Source organism: Anomalospiza imberbis, chromosome 3 (assembly GCF_031753505.1).
Source record: "Anomalospiza imberbis isolate Cuckoo-Finch-1a 21T00152 chromosome 3, ASM3175350v1, whole genome shotgun sequence".
Lineage (NCBI taxonomy): Eukaryota > Metazoa > Chordata > Aves > Passeriformes > Viduidae > Anomalospiza > Anomalospiza imberbis.
In genome coordinates, this window is record NC_089683.1 from 19,002,620 (window position 1) to 19,028,384 (window position 25,765).

The window sequence follows — 25,765 nt, forward strand, 5'->3', positions numbered from 1 at the left end:
GGTCTTCTTCACTCTAATCTGAGGCCAGTGAGAAATACTTGAAAGGGTTCTCTGCTTCCTGTCAGGTTACTTAACTGAACCCCAAATGTATTTCCCCACAAAAAAAAAAAAAAAAAAAAAAGGTCATATATGAGGAACTTGTGAGTTTAACCACAATTCTGCTCATTCTGGCCTGCATTTACAGATTTGGCTGCAGCCTGCACTGTTCATCTGAAAATGAAGGGATTGGATTCCCTCTGTGCATTACAGCAGGAGAATGACTCTTACTGAAAATTTCAGAACAAGTCCTGAGGATATATTCTCCTATTGTTCTGAAAGAAGGACTTTCCTTGATATTAATAAAAGCTTTGTGTTCATCACGAGTGGAAGAGAGTAAAAGATTAATTTATATTCTAGTCATTAATTTGGCCACGTGCCTATTTGTTCACTTTGTATTATGTACCCTCAACTTGTAACTTTCATCTTTGCAGAGTTCTCCCTGGAACTCTGCTCTGGTTGTATGCTGGTATTTCCCAAGGGTAAGATTCAAATACAGTAATTCTTTCATAAAGTTTGCCTTTTCCTGAAAAAGGTGCTCTAAAATATGTTAACTAAATTTCAGATGTCCATCTGAATGCACCTGGTTTTGTGGGGGAAAGAGTCTGAAAAGAGAGGAAACTGGCTTTCCATTCTGCCTAACTTTTCCCTAAAGACTCCAGTAGCTTCTTAGAGTAACTTTCTGTCCTGCAGCTTTGTGTCTCTTTTGTTTTGTAGATTTTAAAATAAGAAACAAGTACCTTAAATGTATTTGGGAGAGTCAGACAGGTTTCTGTCAAAATCAAGGTCTTGAATTTTACTGTACTCTGTTAATAACAGTAATAGATGATATTTAATCAAGATGATAGAAAGGTTAAGAACTAATTTTAAGGAACTGACTATGCAAATACTGTTGTATGCAGTAGTCATAATAGACACAAGAATACTCTGTCAAAAGCCTTGTTAAAATTGAGCTGAATGCCATCATCTACTCTCCCTTCATCCACAAGTACATACATTTTATCCTAGAATGCAATTAATTTACAAAACTATGATCAGTAAGGCATAACTTAAGGTTCAGATATTGTTATTGATTCACATTTGGTCTGCTTAGGGGAGAGGGAGACCTGCTGGAGCAGATAGTGTTTTACAGTAGAGATATTTGGGGCACATTGAAATAATTGATAAATGTCCCATTTACCACATAGGTTAAACAACGTCTCACAAAACATATCCAGTTTATAAAAACATATTCAGATTACCAGGAGTCATAATTGAGAAATTAATTTATTTTGGAATATAAAGACATGCTTGAAGTTATGTTACAATTTGGATTTGCCTATTATTTTCTGAGGAGAGCAATAGAAGGTCAGTTTGCAGGTTTTTTTAGGAAGACTGCACAGAGTACTTATGTAGTATAGGACACGCTGCTTACATAAACTATTCATCATTTCCAGGTCATATTTTTTGATTATAGATGTAGGGCCATTTTAAATGGTGGAAATGTATTTGACATATTTTGTTTTGTTCCTTGAGACACTAGGTTAAAAAAAAACTTCTTTGAATCCTTTAATTTGACTTTCACATAGAAGAAATATCATTTTCTTTAAGTTATAAAAAGAGACACTTAGAAAACTTTGGCTATTAAAATAATAAATCTTACCTGCAGAAATTTGCATCTTGCATCATAGGAGATGAAAATCTTCCTCTACTGAGTAACTTGGGTAGCATGGAGATAAATTTTGAGCTGCAATCTTTTAATGTAATAAACTCATTACATTTTCAGGAAGTCATACAATTCTTCTCCAAACATTTTACTTTTATCATATTATGAGTATGTGTAATATTACTCATAAGGGCAAAGCAAGATTTCTAACAATTTAAGCAACATTTTTGATTGACTGTAACAATTATGCAATAATTCTAGTATTTAACAGTCATTTCTATATATTTTTGAGGTCACAAATGATCATCTACAGAATCACAGAATCACTGGATGAGTCAAGTTGGAAGGGACCACAGTGGGGCATGTGGTCCAACCTCCCTGCATAACCAGGGTCACCCTAGAGCACATGGCACAGGATTGTGTCCAGATGGTTCTTGAATATCTTCAGTGAGGCACACTGCACAGCCTCTCTGGGCAATCTGTTCCAGTGCTCAGTCACCCACACACTAAAGAAGTTCTTCCTCATATCCAGGTGGAGCTTCCTGTGCATCAGTTTCTACCCATTGCCTCTTGTCCTATTGCTGGGTACCACCAAGAAGAGCCTGGAAACATCCTCTGACACCCTACCTTCAGACACTGACACACATTGATGAGGTCCCTTCTCAGTCATCTCTTCTTGAGACACAGCAGGCCCAACTCCCTCAGCCTCCCTGTGTAGGAGAGATGCTCCAGTCCCTTAATCATTTTTGTTGCTTTCCTCTGGACACTCTCTAGGAGCTCCATGTCCATCTCATCCTGAGGAGCCCAGAACATTCTACAGTATAGACAGTGAATGCTTTGCCTCAGTAAACACTGGACATCTTTTGAGAGTGTTTGAGAATCCAGTTTTTGGATGTGAAGAAGTACAAGTAAGAAAAAAAATTAAGAAAGATTAATTTTGGAAGGCTAGATCTAAGACCCTTAGCTCTTTTGTAGATTTCTAGACTTCTGTTATATCATGGCTAGAGAGAAACCATAATAATTCACTAAGAAAGTGTTGGCTGACTTGGAAATTTAGGAACTTGGGATTGAACCTTGCAGTCACCATGCCTCTAGCTAGAAATAAAGATACCTTCAGAATTTTAACTGGAAGAATCATTTTCAGGAGTACTTGCCCTCAAGGGAAGAAAATGCTGATTTTTGCTCCCACAAGGAGCAAAAATCGCAATTTGTCCTGGAAAGGAGGCCACATCTCTTGATCATTTACAGCTGGCAGCCCTGAGAAAGTCCACATGGTAGATATGTGACTGTAGCTAGAGACAGGGAGAGGATGCTGGTTACAGAACTTTTAGGAGCTCAGGTAGCTCTATGGTGAGACTCAAAGCCTTGAATACTTTAAAAACCCGAAGACTCCAACAGGGTATCCAGCAAGCCAACAGATAAGGTCCTGTTGAAAACTTGCTCTCTGTTCTTAGAAGTTAGTGACCGTATCTGAATAATTCAGTGGTTTTTTTCTGGAAAATTAATGCAGCCTTAAAGGTTGTGCAGCTACAGATCACATCCTTCCCTTCAGCTGCAGCAGTGCAGAAGTTGGTTTTGCTCATCTTGTTGTCCAGATCCACTTTGCTGTTACTGACTGGCAGATTGTGATCTTCTGTCTGTCAAGCATAGTCCACAAGTGTTGTTCATACATACAAGAGCGTGGAACCATGTTCTTCAGATGGATCAAATCTGCCAAATGACACAGGCCAGTGTATGTAGTTGGCCTGTCTCCAACATAGTTTATCATTCCATTAATTCCTCTATTATCTGCATATTTCAGTAGCGTATAATCTTCCAGAGTACTGGCGAAGATACTGAATATTGTAGGGGTAAATGTATGCCTGTGGGATTATATTAGAAAGGATCTTGTTAAGTATATATTTTTTCATTTTTACAATTAGTTTTGTACAAAAATAACTTTTATGAAAAATAATTTTTCTGGGAAAATATTTTAATACAGAATTATTTCTTTCTGGAGAAATATTTTCTAACTGTGATAAATATGCTGATTTTATGAAGCACTTATTTTATTGTCTGAATGCTCAGTAAGAGAAAGCAAAATGTTTCAAAGGTGTCTAAGGATATGATATCCTGACATAGGTACCTTTACTGACAACTTCTAGAGTATCCTCAAAGAGTAGTATCAAGTGTTTGTGATTACAGATTTTCCATGAGGAAGTGTTGACTGCTGCTAATTATGTCATCATCTTGTATCCCATATTGCTTTTGTATGACATTACTAAGGGTCAGCATCAGGAATATTAACCTAGTGAGCCACACCATCCCCTCAACCATTAGTAAAGGTTAATCTTAAAAGTTACAAGTAAAATTTTTTCAGATTTTTTTTTTTCAGTTCTCCCTCATTCCCCAAGTAAAAGCAATGTATTGAAGACCTATTAGCCTATGTTTATTTTGGGGGGTAAATGTTGTCTGAGACTTTGATTTTAAAATGACAAATAGTGACAAATATCCCTTTATAAAAATTCTTGTTGATAACTGTTAATACATTTTCAAATAATAATAATCATCAAATCTCTTTTATTAAAGAATTCTTCTCTAATGACTATGTACCTTTTCTATTTTTAACATTTAATGAAATACTTTCACCTGCTCCTAATTGTAGCAATTTTTTAAGATTGTCTTCTTCTCAGTTTGTCTCTTTATTATTTCCAGCTTTCAAATACTGACAATTTAAAAACACCATGTGTTTGTGTGTGTGTGCAGTAGTTACTGGTATAAGATTCTGTACAATGGAATGTAACAAGTCTTATTGCCTGCATGCAGGTGACCATACAGACATTTTTTTGTTTTACTCAAAAAACTTGTATTTAGTATAGCATCTTGTGATTTATTTGTGAGAGCACTATAACTATTCATGTCTTATTTCTCTAAATCTTCAGTAACACGAATGCATATAATGGTGGTACAGAGTTCCTAGATCTACCTTTCCCTGCCCTTTGTCCTCAGTAAGGCATATCCAATAATTTGGTTCTTTTAAATTCTAATTAACAGATTTAATTTCTACCTAGACCTCTTTTATCTTTTCCTTCTGGGAACTGACAGTTGTAGAATCACAGAATGGCCTGTGTTGAAGGGGACCTTTAAAGATCAAGTTCCAACCCCCCCCCCCCGATTTTGCAGGGAATATTCCACTAGACCACGTTGCTCAGAGCTCCATCCAACCTGGCCTTAAACACTGATGGGAATGGGCATGCACAACTTCTCTGGGCAGCCTCTTCCCCCCAGTGTCTCACCACCTTCATGGAATATCTTCCTGATACCCAATCTAAAGCTACACTGAGGTTGAAATCATTCTCCCTTAGTCTATCACTACATACCCTTTGTAAAACGTCCCTCTCCATCTTTCTCGTTGGCTCCATTCAGGTACTAGAAGGCCACAATTAGGTCACCCTGAAGCCTTCTCTTCTCTGGGCTTAGCAAACCAAATTCTTTCAGCTGGCGGCCAGTCACCAGTGGTGTCCCTCAGGGCTCTGTACTGGGACCAGTTCTATTTAATATTTTTATAGACAACATGGATGAGGGCATTGAGTCCTTCATTAGTAAATTTGCAGACAACACTAAGCTGGGAGCTTGTGTTGATCTATTGGAAGGAAGGAGGGCTCTGCAGAGAGACCTGGAACAGTTGGATGGATGGGCAGAGTCCAACAGCATGAAATTTAATAAGTCTAAGTGCCGAGTTCTACATTTTGGCCACAAAAATCCCCTACAATGTTACAAGCTGGGGGCAGTGTGGCTGGACAGTGTTCAGGCGGAAAGGGACCTGGGGGTGCTGGACGACAGCCGGTTGAATATGAGCCAGCAGTGTGCCTTGGTGGCCAAGAAGGCAAATGGCATCCTGGTCTGCATTAGGAATTGTGTGACCAGCAGGAGCAGGGAGGTCATTCTTCCCCTTTACTCGGCGCTGGTGAGGCCACACCTTGAGTGCTGTGTCCAGTTCTGGGCCCCTCAGTTTAGGAAGGACATTGAGGTGCTTGAGCGCGTTCAGAGGAGGGCAACAAGGCTGGTGAGGGGCTTGGAACACAAGCCCCATGAGGAATGTTTGAAGGAGCTGGGGTTGTTTAGCCTGAAGAAGGAGAGACTTAGAGGTGACCTTATTGCTCTCTACAACTTCCTGAAGGGAGGTTGTAGACAGGTGGGTGTTGGTCTCTTCCACCGGGCAGCAACTGACAGAACAAGAGGACACAGTCTCAAGCTGCGTCTGGGAAGGTACAGGTTGGATATTAGGAAGAAATTTTTCACCGAAAGAGTAATAAAGTACTGGAATTGTCTTCCCAGGGAGGTGGTAGAATCACCATCTCTGGATGTGTTTAAAAAAAGACTGGACATGGCACTTGGTGCTATAATCTAATTGAGGTGTTAGGGCATAGGTTGGACTTGATGATCTTAGAGGTCTCTTCCAACCTCATTATTCTGTGATTCTGTGTGATTCTGGGATTTTTCTTGTAGGAGAGGTACTCCACATTAATCAGCTTAGACCTTTCTGTTTTCACTTCTAGAGCTTCTCTTTGAAGAAAAGTTAAAATTTTCTTCTCTTCCTACTTCTGATGTCTTTCTCTTTGCTTTAATATGTAATGCTAGATGCCAGGCTAAGACTAACCCTAGCCAGCCTGTCCTCCATGTCTTCAAGTTATTTTCTGGAACAAAGGCTAAGTAACAGCTGAGCTGCAGAGCTGTAATTTAGAGGTCATGAATAAAGTAGAACTACTAAGGTGAACTCCTTGTGAGACCAAGGTCCGCATTTCCTTTTTCTGCATGTGAAAGTGGTGAACAAGTCCATGTTTGTGTGAGATTGATGGTCTTGGTAGCAGAATTCTGTTCATGGCCATGGAAGTGCCAGAGATGCCACTGAGGACTGCAATAGTAAGCTGCCAGATGACTGTACTTCTGCAGAACCAGTACAATTCTTGCTAGAATTTCAGGAAGTTGGTTACTCCCAGCATCCAACATGTAATTCATGGAGGAAGGAAGGCTGAAGTGTTGACATGACTGACAAAGATCTGTGAGCTAGCATATAAATATAGAGGTAAAGCAAAATTCCATTGACTAAATGTAGGCACCTGTCATCATTTGATGTGTCCTAGAACATCCAAGACTCACACTGGCATATATGAGAGGGCATCTGGGTCACGGACAATGGCAAGTCAATTTGTGCTTTTCTGGAGAAGCAGCAAACTAGGTAGCCTACACAACAAAATTTAAAATTGCATTGTGTGCCAGCAGTTTTATAATGTTTTTATTTCTTTGACCTGCTTCTGGATATAGATTGTGTGGATTATATAGGGGCTTTTCCAGCTTAGTGATTTCTTCTGTAATTGTCAATGTAGTTAAAAGTGTACTATACTACCCTCAGTGGTTTTGAAGTGTTTACTTTGGTTTAGAAAGACAGATGAATCTGTTTTGTAGTTTGTCCCTTATAAATTTACACAGACTATCATAATAACTGGGGCAGCATTTCCAGGTTTAGATCATAATAGTTCTTTCAGCAGGTTTTTCAGTACTGGCAAATGAGGCTAGATAATGTTTTTCAAACATTTTAAAAACATACTAGTTTAGAGATCAAGTAACTTCACTTATGGTCTCCTGTCAAGTCCTTACACATTTGAGAGTTATAGAATAATGCAGTGCACTGTTTTCTTATTAGCAAAAGGAAAAGAATATCATCATCTAGTATGTAATTTTTATGTTCCAGGGATGCTGTTACGTGCTTTGATATGGCAGCTTTAAAAACTTCAAATGCCTCTCAAGTCATTGGAGCTAAGAAACTGGCTAGGACCTAAACTCAAGGTGTAGGATAGATACTGTGGGTGGGTTAAAGTTTAAGATTTAGTTTAGGTGCTTATAGGAGATATCTACAGGCATGCCAAGTGTCTTATGCAATAATTGATGGAGAGCTAGACCGTAGAGACAGAGGTGCCTAGAGACTGATTTTATCCAGCCTGAAGTAGCATCGTGTAGCTGATCAGAGTTGATCCTCAAGCTCCCGTGGCTGTGTTAACCTAGGGGTAAATTCAGTTGTGTAAGCATAGGCAGTTAGTGCCATTTCTGATGCCAGAGGATACCTGAAACTTTTGCACAGGGTTGGTAGATACAACAAAGGATTGGTCTGTACCGTTCCATACTTTTCTGGACTGGCAGTTGAGGATTTGATGGAATACCTTGTGGGATCTTAGATAGCATGATTGGTTGATGAAGATGGAAGCTTATACTCCAAATGTATCTGAGCTAAATATTAAGTTAATATGAAAGTGAAATTCTTAATTTTAAAATTAAACCCACTCAAAGTTATGCGGAAGACTGACCTGAAGCCCCCTAAAAGTGGCTGGTGCTCCATTAGCTTTCATAATATCAGTCTATTTTAAATTATCCCTTTAGTGTGGAATATAGCACTCTACCAGGAATCAGATGATGACTGCCGAGAAACAGAACTACATCAGTAGTACAGAATCTTGTAAGATTGACTCTTTTTACCAAATCCCTGTCACCTACAAATTCTGTTGAGGTGATTCTTTCTTCCTGCTGTTACATGTTGAGGGAGCTCTTTAAAAACGCTCCTTGATTTCTTCTTTCCTAGTTACTTCCCAAATTGTTTGTGTTAAGGTATTGACCAAAGAAAGTTAGGTGATTAAAGGGTTAGCTGCAAGTCACTTGTAGCCTTTTCCATATTTTTGCATGAGATATGTGACATTCTTACCAGATACCAATCCAAGGATATTGCTATAAAGGGGGTGATTGATTTTTTTCCCCTGGGGGAACTAGAGCTCCATGGTCTATTTCTGTGCTTCCTGACCTTTACAGTATCATCACTATGTATGAAGCACTGTAGATCCATCTTGCCATCTTGTTCTTCTACAGCCAAAGGAGCTGGTGATACAGATACTGCATATATTTTCCCTGACTCATTCTCTCAACATAGTTCAGTGCAATTTGCTTCTGTTGAACAAAATCCTGAACTCTAGCTAGCCTATTTAGTTTACCTTTTATAATCTGGTGAGAGTTGTGCATGTAAAATCAGAAGAAACTATGTGGCCCTACATTAATTACTATAGGGCAGTGATGATGATACTTTCAAAGATCTAATCTGCAGCCTTGTCCCTGTCTGGTAAACATGTAACATTTCTTTGTATTTATTACTGCACAGAAAGCTACACTGGATTGGGAAGCTATTTATGTTTGTAAAATGAAGATAAAGATCTAGTCATGTAGCAAGTGACCCATTCCTGAAACTTAAAGAACACAAGTAAACAATGAAGCATGCTGGCAGAGATTGTAATGCCATATTAAATAACATGAAATATTTGAAGGTCTAATGGTGAATCTTCATTTCCTTTTCAGTCATCATTTCTTCCTCTCTTTCCCACTGTAAAGGGTTTGCTTAGAAAACAACCTGTGATGTGTGACCCCTTGACTTTAGTTTTAAATTATATACAAATCTATTGAATCATTGTTTTGGAATATATGGGAGTAATGAAGGGTTTATGTCAGAAATATCCCCCTGAAAAGAGGAAACAGCACTTAGTTGCACACAATTTGCTATGACAGCAGGACACAGAAACTGACTGTTTAAAGCAGAAATTACTGCACTTTTTGTTTTTACATAAACAAAAAGATCCTAAAAATCCCCCTAAAGATCTCCTGTAAGGAGAACTTTCCCTTACAGGATAAAATGGAATTAAAATAGTGTCAGTAAACCGTGTGAGAGACTGTATCTGTCTGTGCATTGATAGTCTGTGCATGCAGGATAAGAACATTGACTGCCTGCTAATCTATTCCCAGATGGAGGTGGATGCAGACGAGAAGCGCCATCGCACACGCTCCAAAGGTGTTCGAGGTATGTCTCTTGCTTCAGTAAATCATTCAAGGCCCCTGCTCAGGGTGACCTTCATCCTCCAGAATCTCTTTGCACAATTCATTCTGACCCTTGCTTTTACACAACCTTTCTGGTAATTTTCTGTAGAAGAGGGGTACTTGTAATAGATGATAAATTTTTATATGTTTTCCATCTCTCTGCAGTTCCCGTGGAACCAGCCATACAAGAGCTGTTCAGGTTAGTGCTCTGAGTGTAAAATGTATCCCCATTAGCAATTTAGAAAATTCATGCCTTTTAATGGGTATAATGCACTTTCAAGTTCATTGGTGGTTTGCTCATGCCCTGCTGCACTGATGAAATTAATTCCCTCAAGACTTGCTAATAAAAAGCATCCCCTTTTTTTTCCCCTTCAGTTATTTGATTTCTCTTTCTGTCTTGGTTGCCCTCCATCTCTGTAAAACCTACTGCCTGCCTGCTTTTAGTATAATCTTTCTACAGCACACCAACACCTATATAATTAATTCTCTCTTTTGCAGCTGTCCCACGCCTGGCTGTGATGGCAGTGGTCATGTTAGTGGCAAATATGCAAGACACAGAAGGTAATATCTGTGTATTTTTCATAATTTAGTGAAGAGATTTGGTAAATAAGTTATCTGGCATGACCTTGATAAACCAAACAATGATAAAAATTAGCAGTTACATATTCTAGAAGCCACTTAGAGTCAGGGTTATTTTTCTTTCTGAATGTCACAACATTTAACTCACATATTTGCTGAGGAGACTTGCTCTCATTGTAAATCTTCTCTCAATTTTTGCATACAGTTCTCTTGCTTATATGTTGCAAATTAAAATTTGGTCGCACTTACCTGTTGGTGCTCGTGTTCATGTTATTTAATGTGCTTCATAGCTGAATGAAAAAAAGTTTCTGAGCATTTTAAGTTCAATGATCAGGTTAGACTCAAAGGTCAAAGCTTAAGGCAAATCAACGATAATAAGACTTCAGGGTTCAAATGTTATACTGTATTATAAATACCTTTACTTCAGTTTTTAGACTAAGAAATATGGAGACATTGCCTTTAAAAAAAATCCAGCTGTTTATGGTTAATAGTATACAAGGTAGCATATGTTACACATACTGCATGTGCTTCAAACTAACTTAGACCTCAATCTTTACATTTCTGTGTCTGCAAGGTCAGTGTTCAATAGTGTTTTACATCCATCTAAACACCATTCCTTTCCTGAATCATTTGTCCATGAATTTTTTGTGCAATATTTTTAAAATGTAGCAACTCTAGAATATATGTATTTTTTTCTTATTGCTGTGCATTTCATTTGACATATTTTATACAGCAGCCTGATGTAGGAGATAAAATGGCTGATGTTTAGGCCATCTCTTTTCTGAATTGAGGAAGTGTTCAAACCACTGTTAAATTATCCTGAAACTCTAAAGAGGTTTTTTTTTTTCCATTCCTGATTTTTCAGCTTATAAAGCACTTGTGGTGTTTATAAGAGTAGATATTTCACACCAAATCTGATTACTGCATGAAATGGGTATATGGGGTCTAGGAATTAAATTGAAATTATACATTAGGGGTTAAGGAATTTATTTGAAATAGGAAAAGATACTGAACAGTGCCACTCAGTCCATTCATGTTCCTTTTTTCTTATAAGTGAATGAAGCTTAACGACAAGTCCAGAAAACACTTTCAAAATTAGACCAAGAACAGTGATAATGGAATTACTTTGAATTACATTTAAACTGTATAAACCATAAAATAATTATTCACATTTATTTTCTTAATCTTTTTACTCATAAGAGCAGTAACATTTTTGTTGCTATTTGAAGACTTCGGTTAGATTAGAACACTGATTTAGGAAAAGTATCCAAAATAATTATATTTAAATTAGCTTATAACTTCTCATTTCAAACCATGGTTTTCTTTTGTCTGTTTTCTTTATGGAAACACAAGCCTCACAAGTAATTAAAGAAAGGCACTAAATCCTTCTTTTCCCTCAGAAATTTCATTATGCGTCAACAGTTAAGTGATATGATATAATGTTCTTTCTAGGTACAAGATTATAGGTACATACATTTCTTTACACTTCATGGAATTCCTCTGCAGATATCAAAAACATACAGAAAGAAACTCCTTAGATTGAAAAATTCTGACTTTTCTTCTGAATTGCTCTAACTTTGTGTTAGAGTTAGTGTCTTTGTTTGTGTAAGATCACCCTTTTGGGGAAATAAGAAGCAATAAATGTGAGGTTTGGAAAGATTACATGCAGTTTTGAGATGTTAATTCCATATTTTGCTTTCTTGACATGATTCTGGTATGTCAGTACACGAACAGACTGAATCTCAGAGCTGTTAATTAAATGAAATTTTGGGCAGATGCGATAAGAATAAAAATTGGAAATACATCAAAAATTCCTTTTTTTTTTTACAAAAGAATTTGTTGGACTTTTATGTTTTCTTGTCACCATGATTGCCAATCCACTAATCAAAATATATTTAACCAATATATGTCCTATTTAATGTAAAAACACAGAGTTCTTTGTTGAGGTTTACAATGTACATTTATCTAAAATTTCTGTTTTCTGGAAGAGAAGCACATTTATTCACAACCCACACCTACTAAATTTACCTTTTTGAAAGAATTTGAAGGAATTTTCCTCCTTTTCTATTTTGCTCTATGGGTGGGAAAGACACTCAAACATTTCTTCCAAGGAAATCAGACTGTCTTAAAAATTTGATGTGTTCAGGGAATTGCATATCTCAGCTGATGCCTAACTCAATTCCATTTAGACCTACAGAGCATTTTAATGAGGTTAAGACCTTTTCATTCACAATATCAGACCAGCTCATTATTAGGAATGAAATGCATTTGCTTCCACTAGATGTAGTCAGAGCTCTCCAAAATTCTTTTTCTTCTAAAATGTCTTCAAGTCTCTGGAATTCCAGGTGGGTTTTTTTGGGGAGTTTTTTGGGCTTTTTTTTTTTTTTTTTTTTTTTTTTTTTTTGGCGAGTGGGGAGTTGTTTTTTTTTTTTTTTTTTTTTAGTGATTATTGCAATTTTATCTTTGTGACAGTGAAAACTCATCCCCAGGTAGTACATTAAGCTTGAAGTGAAATAAACAGATCCTTTCACATTTTTAGATAGATTTAGGGGATGAAATGTTGTTCGGCTGAACAACATTAACTTCTTTTAGAAGTTAAAGAAGAGTTTTATTGCAGATTTTTTGCCTCAGTGGTATTTTTAATTATGAAAGAGCTTCAAGGTACTAAGGGAACAAGCAGACTTTCCATGCCAGTGATGTTTCCTTTGAGGTGTATGAAAACACAAAACTGTAACTAGGTTGGGTAACCAATGTAGGAGCTTGTTGTATCATTTCCATCTCCTTGATGTTTTTCTTTCTGTCAAATCTTAGTTGGGAGGGAAGCAAAACCTTGCATGACTTGGTTGGTAGCTTCCTCCTGGGTCTGAAGTTCAGTGCCTGATGTCAGCTTGTTGGCTGGACATGCTAATAGACAGCTTAGATGGACAAGTTTCTCTAAAGGACACTTTAGGGCAGAATGCTGGGATCTCTAAAATTAATGTGGTGAAAGCACCTCTGTCCAGTGGCTGCATGGAAAGGTCAGAAGGATTAACATTGCAGTTTGGGCACTAACAGGAAGTGCCCAAAGTTGGATGATGTGCCTGCCTTAACTAGAGCAGACTTTTTTTTTTGTGTGCATTTTAGTAATACCTGGAAAACTGAAGCTAACATGGACCTTCTAGTGCTGTCCATGACACACAGCATGAGCCAATGCCTCAAGGTTAGAGTTTACACAGATAAGAACTTCAGTACCTGTTATATTTCAAAGCACCTGAGGCCAACTGAACTGAAAAACTAAAAGAAAACAAAGCTTGTGAAAGATCTGAATGCAAGATAGAAATAATAATAAAAAAGCCGTAAACATGTTCAGATAGTGGTGGAGACAAGAGATGAATTCAAATCTTAGGAGTGAAAACCAGAGCACCTCCCTGGGCCATGCCTCTGATGCAGGTTGTTTTAGTCCCTTGGTAGCTGTTCAGGCCCACTGTGCATAGCAGCATAACAATGAACACTGCTTTTATACCTTCAGTACTGTGAATTAACTTTGAACAAAAAGCTTGGTCCAGATCCTTGCATACTTTCAGCTGTGAATAATCCATAATATATAGCAGTGACTCTAACCAGACCAGGAGGGTGTTCCCACAACTGTGTTTTCAGGATGCCTTTTGACTAAACACCTGCAGAAAAATGTAGATTCAAGTGTTCTTTCACTGCAGTTAGAAGAAACCTTGCCAGATTCATTAATCAGCTTCAGAGGCAACAGGAATCACATTCTAAGTATACAAATACAAATGTAAAAGTGAGTCCAGTTTCTGGTCTGTTCTGCAGGTGCAAATCCCATTGTTACTCTGGAGTAACTGAGTGCAAACTGGCCTGTGTTATTAACTGAGTAGATGGAAATGATGGTTTCAGAAATATTGCCCTTTACTTTGTTGCTCTCCATTTAGAATCTTTATAAAACAATGTCATATACCAAATAGATGCCAATGATTTGCCATGTAAGTAGGTATGTAGACACATCATAAAAATCCTAACTAGATTCCATTAAAAAATACTGATTGCATACAGTGGTTTATTTAAAAGCTTCTTAACAAAACACTTTTTTTTTCTCAAGTAACAAAAGCAATTAGATTCCGTAATGGATTAATCACTTGCCAACTGCCACATTTCTCATATAATAAACTAACAAATACTATTCTATGTATAACATATATTCAAACATAAATTCTAAGAAATAAGAAACCTAAAAAAATCTTAAGGTGGTAGCATGGAACTATGTATATTCATTTGGATTCTTTTAGAGCATGCAACAGTGTATATTTGAAAACAGATACAGCCATTGTATAGAAGTTAAAGCAAACCAATTGTAGTCTGAAAAAAATGCATAAAATTTCTGTGAAGAATGTTAAGATCAAATGATAAATCCATATTTAAAATGGAAATACTGATATAGCTTTTACTATGGCATTAATTTCTATTTGACTGCTGAAAATAAGAATTCAGCATATAATATAATTCCCTGGCAGATGAAATGTTTATTTCATCTGCCAGGGAATTTTAATGCCTTTTCTTCGGGTCATATTTTATTTGTAAGGGATTTCATTAATTACTGATACAATGTCTTGCAAAAAAAAAAGGCTAGTCTCAAAACCAAAGAGGGATCATAAAATGATGAGCCTTACTGTAATGTATGAATTGTCCCTAACTTTATGGAATACATTGCATTTTAATTTTCCACCAACTTTCATGATACTACTAGTTCTTTATTGCTTTACTAGCCTGTCTCTGGTTTATTACATTATACAGATAGAATTATTTTGACTATCTTTTAATTTTTAGGCATGAGATTTGTCGCTTCATATAAAACTTTGAATTTATAAATACCTTAGAGTTTAGCATTGCTATTTTAATTAAGAAAAAAACAAACAAGTACCAATGTATTGCCTTGACATTATAAACTGTATTTTCGTCTACATTTTCTAACAGAGTGAGTGAAAAAAATTCAGGCTCTGAAACTTTGAAATTAAAAGGCTCAAATACCTCTCTGTTATTAGAAAATTATTGAATTTCTGTGCCTTGTTGGGCCATATTTCTTATTCAAATTTTTTCATTTCGTATACCTTTTCACCCACCAGTTTGATTGCCATGGCTGCAGCCGTGGGTGAATAATTGCCTGTCTTCACAGGAGCATGTTCTGGAGCTAAAGTCGAGTGCTTGCTTCCTGATGTATGCCTCATTTGGATTCTGCCGACAGCCTAGGGGCTGTATTATTCATGCCTTGACAGATAGCACTCACTAAAAGCATTGGAACAGGGCCAGGTACTGGCAGAGAGATAGTGGAGCATTGCAACTTGCAACCGAGAGGAGCATCTATAATACAAAAAAGAGAAATCCTCATACCTTCCTTTTACTGGTCTCACTTTGATGGAGAATTCATTTGCATCAAAATAAAATACCCTAAAAATAAATACATTTTTTCTAAACCACGCTTCAAAGTTTAACACAATTTTCCACATTTAATTGCAAAGCTGATTTTAATTAGTAAGGCCCTGCATGTGAAAAATGAAGATTCACTTGGGTGAGTGTAACACATTGCAGTGTCTGCTGAACGCTCTAATTAATGTATGGCTGCTGTACAACAGGGTGCACTGTGGGATATTTATGAAAAATTCTGTGCACGCAGCCAGTCTATCTGTATTTTAGTTCTTGAATCACAAGAATAAATAACTTTTCCCCCTTTATTCTTTATGAGACATCATTGTGCATGCCATCACCCTATCCATAAACTTTATGGCATGCCTGTCCTTTTTACTATTTGTCAAAGATATTATAAATCAGAAGCTAGAACATACATATTTTAACATTAATTTGATAGGAGAGCATGGTTGCACACTGTGCAGAACCAGAGGTCCACTGATACTTTTGTGTTAAAGCCTGACCACAGAACAGTGAGGTCCTTACTTGTTGCTTGCTTTCATGATACTGTGAAAAACCCCATAGGATGCTGGAAGTATAGAGAAATGTGCATTCCTTTATCTCTCAGCTGACAGTCAATCTTTATTATGGTGTTTTTAATGATAAAATGATTCACTGGATATTTACCTGAGGAAATATCTGACACTGTTATGAAAATTTAATTCCATTTTCTTTAACAGCGTATTTGCTAAAGACCTTGGTAAGTTGTGGTAAATACCAAGAATAATATTATAAATACATTTTATATAAAGTAATTCACCATTTAGGGTTTATAAAAAATGTTAATAATGAAGCTTCATTGCTTTGTTAAATCCAGCTAAAGTGATGTAAGTAAGCAAGTAAATAAATAAATAAGTGCAAGAGCATAGGGATTTTCAAACAGAACACTGCAAACCATAAATAATTGTGCTGACAGAGAATCCATAATGTATTAGAGGTCTGTATTGGCTGCTGTCTGGATTCAGCAATAAATCCTTTGTCTGATTGTTGATTAATGATTAGAAAGGTACAAAGCTGGGTCTAAACCATCGCGCAACTATCAATTGCAACGAGCAATTGGTGTGAGGCTCTGCATGGTAGTGGCTATTGTGTAGAGATGACTACACAAAGGAACCACAGCTCAATTACTCCTAACACCATCTGGATTGGGAGTAGTTATTGCAGTGGCAACAAGTTGCAGGGCCTGCAAGTACTAGGAGTAGTATCCTTATAAAGGCAGGGGAAAGAAAGTAAATCAGTGGCAGGAGCATAGAGAGTGTTGACCTAGCTGTGCAGCAGGAGCATCAGACAGCAGATTTAGGATGTGTTTTCTGCAGTGGGTGCCCTGGCTTGTGTGCTGCTGAAATGATACACTCCTTTTCTTTCAAATGGAAGGTGCTGAGCATATTTCTCATACAGCAGTCCACTTGCAGCCATGGGGTTTTCTGTGGGCATATCTGTCTGGAGATGTCCCTGTCAGCCACAAAATTAATCTAGACCATGCAGAAGTATTGGGAAAAAAATTTAAAAAACAAAACAAAAGAACAAAACATCCAGTAGTACTGGGGATATAATTTCCCCAACAAGATTGTGGAGGTAACTATACACATTTTCCCTTTGCCTATGGGAAATTTATTTGGTTGGTCTGGTAGGTTTGCTGAGTACACTCTGTTCTCTTAGGAGAAAAATAAATTGTTTGAGGTTGAATAACTTGTGCTTTTCATTGCGGAAAAGAGTATCTACAGAGTTGATTCACATGTGATAGGCAAGACATTTCATCTCACTATGCCTGTGTTTCCCCATTTGTAAACAGGAAGCAAATTTTAGGCATCATGAGGTGTAAAGACAGAAGCATGTATGGGAGATTATTACAAATGTAAAAAAAAGACAAAAGTCTGACTCTGATGTTTATCTGATATTTAAATAAAGATCTGTTGAATGGTCATTGATGTCAGAGAAAGTCTAACTTTACAATTCAGTGCTTTTTAGATAAAAAAAAATTTCTGGATCCTAGAGCAAAATTAAGCGATTTGTCATGATAGGACAATTTTATATTTAGAATCTAGTATAGTTTCCCGATGTCATGATTTGTCAATTATTTCTACAGTGTTTCTATAAAAATATTGAGACTGAGGTTTGAAAAGCTGGAGGTATTTAAGAAAATAGTTTTATTAATATGTATTTTAGTGAAAATGCAGTGACAGTTTTTAACCTTAAGACTAAACCAGAAAAGGCATAAGCAAGGCAGTGCACTGACTTTAGGGTACTATCTGTTAGGATCTGCCTACATAGTCCTTCCAGCAGTTCTGAGCAGCAGCCATAGCTACTGTGTGTTGAAAAATGGCCTGTGCATTGGTGCATCCTAAGTCAGAGCTTTAGAGAAAGAAGAATTTACTGGTGAATACTGGCAGCTGGATGGGCAGGGAAGCCCATCTTATTTTTTGCTCTAGTGTCCACAGAAATACAACTAACACATGGCTTTGAGAAAGTTCTATTTGTAGGTGGCACCTATGCTGTCAGAACAGTGTTGACCTGCTCTTTTTTCTCCATCTCAGTGAAAATGATCTGACGTCTTCTAGAATCATCAAAAAGGAGGCAGGAGAAATCATATATGTAATAAACAGATAAAATTATATCACTCTTTTCTTTCAAATACTCACATTTTATCCAATCAAGCACCTCAGGTATTACCTGAGCTAGAAAAAGAAAATGAAGAACATAAGAAACCAACTCAAATATGAAGGAGGCCTAAAAATACACCATGATGTGTCTTTAAAGACTTCTGCTGAGGGTTTTCAATAAGTTGAGACAGCCCTTTCAAAGACATCACTTCTTATTAGTGGTTGATATGAAGTACTGCTTCTAGTGGTGTCAGCTCAGGACAGGGAAAGGAGACGTAGTCCTAAATGTCTTTGATGGCAATAACAAATCTAAACAAATGCATCCACAGAATTAAAAGTGCCCAGGGGATAGATAGCTCCTGAAGACATCCTCAGCACTCCACAGCCTAGGACTCTGTAAACAGTGACAACTTCAACCAGGTGACTGGACCTACAAAGTTGGTTTTCTGGCTATTCACCTGAATCACCTTCCCAAGAAAATCCTAAAGCTTACTGGTGACATGCAGAGGGATTGCAGAATCTAATGTCCTTTCATTATTTGCAAGAACTAGTAGTGTCATGCTGTGAGTATCCATGGAAGAGTGTAGAAGGGATTTAATGTCTAAGAGAAAATATTCCTGTGATTGAAATTAGGACTGTGTCTCAAATCCATGAATTATGATGAAATATAAAATATACTGAGATAGGACAGGACATGATTTGCTTTAAATAACAAAAACAGTCATTTAAAAAAAAAAGGCTTTTTGCCTTCAATTCCCTGGGACTGGAGCAGATTTCTCTACCATCACATTTTTATTTAAAGTAGTGAGCAGGCGGTTGAATTGGATGCACAAGTAGTGGATGAATGCTTTCTATTCAGCTGATTCTTGTGGAAGAAATTCACCAAAGATATACACCTGCTGCTGTTTATCACCCTCTTAGTGTCTCCAGGATAAAATCTTACCTGTACTTGATGAATGGGGAGTGGGTGTTCAGAAAAAGGGCTAGAGCTAAAAGCTGGCATGCATTCAGCTTCTGCCTTAAGTCCAAAGGGTGGACTCTCATCAGTGTTCTCTTGTTTTGTGTCCAACTCTAAAGTCACAGTAGAACTGTACTTTAAACATTAGGCTTGTCCAGATCAAGAGCCATAGAATTGTTAAGGTTGGAAAAAGACCTTTGAGATCATAGAGTACAACCATTAACTCAGCAATGCCCAGTCCATCACTAAACCATGTACCCAAGTGCCACATCTACACATCTTTTAAATACCCATTGGGATGGTGACTGAAACACTTCCCTGGGCATCCTGTTCTAATACTTGACAATCACGGAAGATTTTTTTCCCACTACTCAACCTTAAACTCCCCTGGCACAATTTAAAGCTGTTGCTTCTCATCTTATCACTTGTTACTTAGAAGAAACTAACCCCCACCTGCCTATAACCTGCTTTCAGGTAATTTTAGAGATCAATAAGCTCTCCCTTCAGCCTGCTTCTCTCCAGCCTCTACAACGCCAGTTCCTTCAGCAGATCCTCATCAGACCTGTGAAAACATTTATTTGGGCTTCTTGATGCCATACTAAGTACATAGCATAGATAGTTTATCTTTAAGCTCTCCTCTGCTTATTTCAGTGTAGCAAGTGCTTTTAAAAGCCCCCCAGTTTGTGATCTGTACAAAAACGCCGCTCTCCCACTGTTTTCTTCTTTGTCAATAGGTTTAGGACTCCATCCAGATTTGGTTGGAGGTGTTTTCTCCCATCTTCTGGGAACTTTCATTTTATACTATAAAGAAGTTAAGATGTCAGGATGCTTGCATTCTTTTTTCTTATCTGTATTCAAAAGGAGAGAGAAAGATATAGTTTTGTAACTTTGAGCAGTCAATTGGAGACAGAAAAACTCCATTTTCAGTCCCAGCATTAGCACTTCATACAGGAAACAGTCATTTTAGAGACAAATTGAATGAATCCTTCACTGAAAGTAAAGTACTGGTAGTAACGAAGATGTCAATGTTTTGTTTTGCATGAAGTATTAGAGTAGTGTGTACTCGAAACCTAGAGTATTATGAAATCTCATGAGCAAGCAGTCTTCTGAGAAGTGTAAAACAGAGATTCAGTTATCCCTGGCAAAAGAGGATATTAAACACAAATTGCTCACACATATCTGTGTGTTCTAGATAATGGCTAAGGCTGGAATTGTGATTTCTCCCCTAACCATCTCCAAGTCAAAAGACCGAGTTAATCTCTGTTTCTGTGAGGGAAAAAAAAAAAAAAAAAAAAAAAAAAAAAAAAAAAAAAAAAAAAAAAAAAAAAAAAAAAAAAAAGGTTAAAGTGATTAATTCCAGGAGTGGAAATCCCCCTCTACAGAAAATACCTTCTACCAGCCTGGATTACAGTGTCTAAACTTTGCTGCGTGTTAAGTGCCTACATGTCCCTAGGTATTAGCAGAGGAGCAAACATACCTCACTTGGATGTCAGAATTTCACTGTGCAGCTATGCATAGAAACAGAGCCGTAATGCTTTTGCTCCCTTGATAAACCAGGAGTTCGTGACTCTGCTACCACACAAGAAATTTGCATCCCTGACAGAAGTTGCGTCACGCCTCTGAATTCTACTCCACTGCCTCTTGCTTTAGACCATCTTTTTTATATCAAAAGTTCATTTTACAAAAACTACCAAGTGTTTTCTTGTTATTTAGGATTTGCAAGGACAGTAAGAAAAATGTACTAAAACTGCTTACCTTTAATGTAGACTTTGCTTGGTCATGGTTCCTTGTAGAATGATGAATGAGGATTAATGTTTGTTGGTTCTTAGTAACCATATGTACCACTTCAGGAAAAGGGGACAAGCAAAATGTAATCTCAAACAAGAGGATATGTCATACATCATGACATATGTGATTGATTTTCTCTGACATGAGTCTTCTAGATGTTTGCATGACAGTAGCTACCACACAAAACCCCCTGGTTTTGAAATTTATTTCTTGTAAAATTCCATGTATATCCCATACTTTGCCAAAGGAAGTAGAAGATACAAAGCCCCAGTGAGATGGATGGCTAAGTGCAGCCAGTTTACCAGGGTAACTGTATTTTAGGCTCGTAAAGCTTTTTCAGCTGTGTACTTTAAAACATTTCACAAATGTAACTCAGTAGACTCAGACCATTTTGCACTGTTAAGTACTTTATTTCAAATGACACCAAAGGTCATATCACTTGTAATATTGTAACATGTTCATAACACCACATTGACACACATGACTGGTTGTAGCAACTTTGTACCAGCACACATTTTTAGGGCACAGGGCTTGGGATGGAAAGGAAAAAAAAAATAGATTGTTTTTCTGTCTGAAAATGTAGGAATGATTGTGACAGAATGTAATTGCATGACTTTATTTTGATTGGGACTTCGGAATTAACATTTCTAGTTCTTAAAACAAAGACACTTAGCTTCTCTTTTTAATTCTGTGTTATGTAAGGAATTACCAGCTTTACAGTTCTTCTGTCCCTTCCACAATGGTGAATTTGTTTCAGTGCTTCTGGCAAGGCAAGTGTACTACTTTCTGAGTTGAGGTACTGTCTCTGCAGCATCTAGGTGTTGCTTGGAAATACTGACATTCTCAGAACTGACATGGCCTGGCTTTGCTTGGCTTGTGAGACCTAAAGAGATCACAGAAAAGGACAGACTGAGAAACTGAGTCAGAGTTATAAAACAAATAACATTTTAGGAAGATTGCAAATAAATTCTGACTGCTATGTTAACTTCAACCCTTGGCGGTCAAGCAGTTTCCAGTTATGTTATTAAAAGGATGTGGGAGGAAGGACTGAAGAGTTAAAATGGCATTGACTAAAAGTGGAACAATTTGTTTAAAATATAAAAAGAGAAAACACTTAGCTTTTTCTGTCTACTGTAATTGTTGATTGTTCTTTAAAAAATAAAGCAGTCCATCAGACTTAGAAATAGCTCTAGGGGAGAGCTTGGTATAACAGCAAAAGAACTGCCATGGTTAGTTTAGATTTGTTAGAAGCAAGTTTTTAATTTTTTTTTAGGTATACTATGGGTTAAACTGATGTCTTTTGTAAGTAGGAATTGAATTTCATTCCTCTTACACCAGGGCACTTTGTAATGATGTTGCTCTAGAACTCTATAAAAAACCACAAACTCAGAAATACAAAAGTTTATTGCCTGGTCTGAGAAATGGGGATAATGAGATTATACCAACATTTTTGAAACAAAAAGGAAATTTAGAATCACCTGGTGAAGAGTCAGAAACAATTTACCTACTGACTACATTTTAATATAACTTTGCATGATATCAGATAATTTGAAGTGACATCATACCTATGGCACTTTTCATCCCTACTTTCAAAACCTTCCAGGTATTTTTAACACAAAGTGTCATCTTGCACCTGGCCCACTTTCTCTTTAGTACATTTACCAGTCAATTAGACATGAGACAACAGTTTTCCACCATTAAATTTCGACATCTGGGATTTTCACGAAGAGCATTTCACAATATATAAACCAGAAAATGAGCACAAAATTTTAGAGCACAACTATAAGTAGACCTTTGGTAGTGAAATTGAAGACAAGGATCCACAAAATTATCAAGTCTGTAGTTGACCAAACTTATAATAGAAAACCAGTTTGTGTATTTCCTGAAGTGCTGCCAGTTTAGCTAAGCTGTGCTGCTCAGGGCTTTCTACCTGTCAGAATGTTTTGAGATTTGCAGGCTGCAGATACCAGCATCCTCTGATCTAGAAGACACAGCAGGTATTCTCTGCTCACACTGACATGCAGGCACATCATTTCTATAGACAGCATAGCAGTCACACCCCTTTCACTGAAAAAATTCACGGTAGTTGTGCATCCTGGACCAGCAGTGTTACTTAGGAAGCAACGTACTACTTTGGTTTTTCCACTAGCCTGAATGGGTGCAAGCATCATGGTAATTCTCAAGCCAGAGCCGTACCAAAATGATGAAGACTGGCAAAGATCCTTCTGTCCTGGCTATTGAATTCAGGCCTTTGAGCAGAAGGAAGTGTGAGGTTTTTTGCAGAGAACAAAGAGAAGTTAGTCTGACGGTTAAAGGATTGCTCTAGAAGAACCAGATTTGGAGTCATAAGAGGTTGTTTGGGTAAAATCAACCAACCAACCAAAAAAAAAAAAAAAAAAAAACCCAAAAAAAACCAAAAATAACAAAAAAAAAAAAAAGCCCAAAGCAAAAAAAACCCCACCCATCTCAAAAAAAAAAAAAGGCAAGAAAAAAGATAGGGTGTTCCATTTGCTTGACAATTTCTTCAACCTTGTTAAAATTGTTGAACTGTCATTAAAAAGAAAAAAGCCAGATACAGGTATCACACCACCTGTATCAAAACAGAAAGCAATAAAGTAGCCATACATACTACAGGCATGACTTTTCTACCTGAATCAGAAAGTGTCTTTTTTGGATTATGAGTCATATTTTCAAGATTATGCCTAAGTCAGAGTTGCAAGTACATGCAGACATCAAGAACAGAAAAGTTAATTTAGAAGCATTCTTTTCATAATACTTCATATTTCTTAGTGTGAATATAGCACATGATTGCTCTCGTGACTCCCAGGCTTATATACCTACCTGTTATTAGTGGGGAATTTATTATGTAAGGAACTGATGACCTGTGGTGTTGCCACAACTATTATCATGATAGTTCCCAAATATAAAGAGGACACTTTTAAAAGTAACTAGCTCATTGCTTACCAAATTTCAATGATGTGCTAAGGATCGAATACCTCAAACTGTTAAAAAAAAAAATTAAAGTAACCTTTGAAGTGGCACACACTTTCTAAAAAGTTGTCTTTTATCTTTTAAAACTAAAGAATCTTTTCACCCTCTTGCCATCTTCCTGTTACACATTCCTACTTCCAGTCATTTCTCAATTTTACTCTTTGGTCCTTGGACAAGAACATTATTCTTGACCTTTTGCCATTCAGTCTTGCTACCTTTCCTGCCTATGCATCCTTAAAACTGAGCAGCTGAAATTCAGAGAGTGACAACTGCCACATTTCTCTTAAAAATCTAGCCATAGAAGGTGTATTGGCAGCAGATTTTCAATGGAAAATGCCATTTCCTCCCACAGCCCAGCTGCCACATTTAAACCATGCTGTGTGGGGCTTCCACTCTCTTGGGAGGCTATTTTCATTTGCCTTCAGAGATTCTTCTACAGTCTAATGGAACTCACTGTCAGGTATAAAAAGCAACATTATATGCCATAGTATTTTTTTCTAAATTGTGATATGACTCAAGTTGAAGCCTTCTTATTCTGAACTAGAATGTGATGGAATTCAGTTTGACTTTTTTGTTTGGGTTTTTTTTACCTGTACAGACATCCTTCCTTTAATCAGATATATCAAAAAATGCCAGATTAAAGCAAAGCCATTTAGACATCTGGTTTTTAAAGTTGTGTGATTAACCTAGGAGGTAAGCTTTCATTTTTAGACTAGAGTATTTCTAATTCTCCTAATAATGAAAAATTAGAGCTGAAAAATATCAACTGAACATGAGATAGAGATTTGTCCTTTTGAGTCTGCCAACAGCTTGAACCAATTTCTTTATGATAAATAAGCTTGTAACTTACTGGAAATACTACCTGCAAGGCTCCCTAATACTACAGCAAAGCAACTTCTGTGTGCTGCAGAAGGATACTAGTTCAGTAGATTATTATCACAAACAAATATATGCCTCTCAGGGTGTAAGTCATGGCAGAGGGGAAGAGGTTCTCAATTCTTTAACAAGCAGAATTTAGAATATTTCACACTTGAATGACTCCTAACCAACCGTGCAAGGCACAGAGCAGTATCCTGTGGCTTAAGCTGGAGGTGAGACTGGTACATAAGCACTGAAGTGTTTGCAGCTTGTATCACTTTGCTTTTGTCATTTTTTCCTGTAATTTCAGATGTTTACTGATGACAGTCTAGTGTTAGAAGGCTGCTCCACACCATTACGCCTTTCCAGTGGTTATATTCTGTAGCTGTTAGCTTTTTTGATCAAGTAAGAATCTTATTGCTATAGTTACATGAAAACTGTTGTATCCTATTCCTTAATTCTGAGCCATATGTCTTTCTTAGTTAAAATTAAGTTGGAAGTCAGTGCTATTGTGTTTCTATACAGAAATGATGAGAAGATTATTTATTATAGGAATCAGTAGCTGATAGTATCACTGTAGTAGCCCTGCATCATGGATGTGATAAAATGACAGCATACTCTATTACTCAATACTGAAATACATGCTAGAATGACAGTATGACCTATTGTGTTGTTGTTAAATATGATCCATCAAGTCTATGTCTAAGGGTGTTGATTGTACTAATAGAATAACAGTATCTAACCATGTTTTTAAATGACGGACAGTATAGCTACATGAGCCACCTTTGATTTCCAGCAGTTTATTTCCCTTGGTTTTTGGATGCTTGAACATAGTGTGCTGAATTGCTTGAAGGAAATCGCATTTAAAATATTGGCATAGAAAGATTTCGTATTGTGTTCAAGGCTCAAACATTGTGACTTTGCAAAAATACTTTGTAACTGATAGATGAACTCTTGTAGCATATTCTG

The 25,765-nt window shown here is 37.0% G+C and overlaps 1 protein-coding gene across 19 annotated transcripts in view; it reads left to right on the plus strand.

Annotated features, from left to right (window-relative positions):
• MYT1L (myelin transcription factor 1 like) overlaps nucleotides 1–25,765 on the plus strand; it is a 316,920-nt gene that overhangs the window by 176,246 nt on the left and 114,909 nt on the right. For all 19 annotated transcript variants that reach the window (XR_010997011.1, XM_068183536.1, XM_068183538.1 and 16 more), the window contains 3 exons: nucleotides 9,497–9,551; nucleotides 9,734–9,767; nucleotides 10,067–10,129. Coding sequence is in view for 18 of the 19 variants with exons in the window: in XM_068183536.1 (XP_068039637.1) it covers nucleotides 9,497–9,551; nucleotides 9,734–9,767; nucleotides 10,067–10,129 (152 nt within the window). In the remaining variant the exon portion in view is untranslated. The remainder of the gene's footprint in view (nucleotides 1–9,496; nucleotides 9,552–9,733; nucleotides 9,768–10,066; nucleotides 10,130–25,765) is intronic.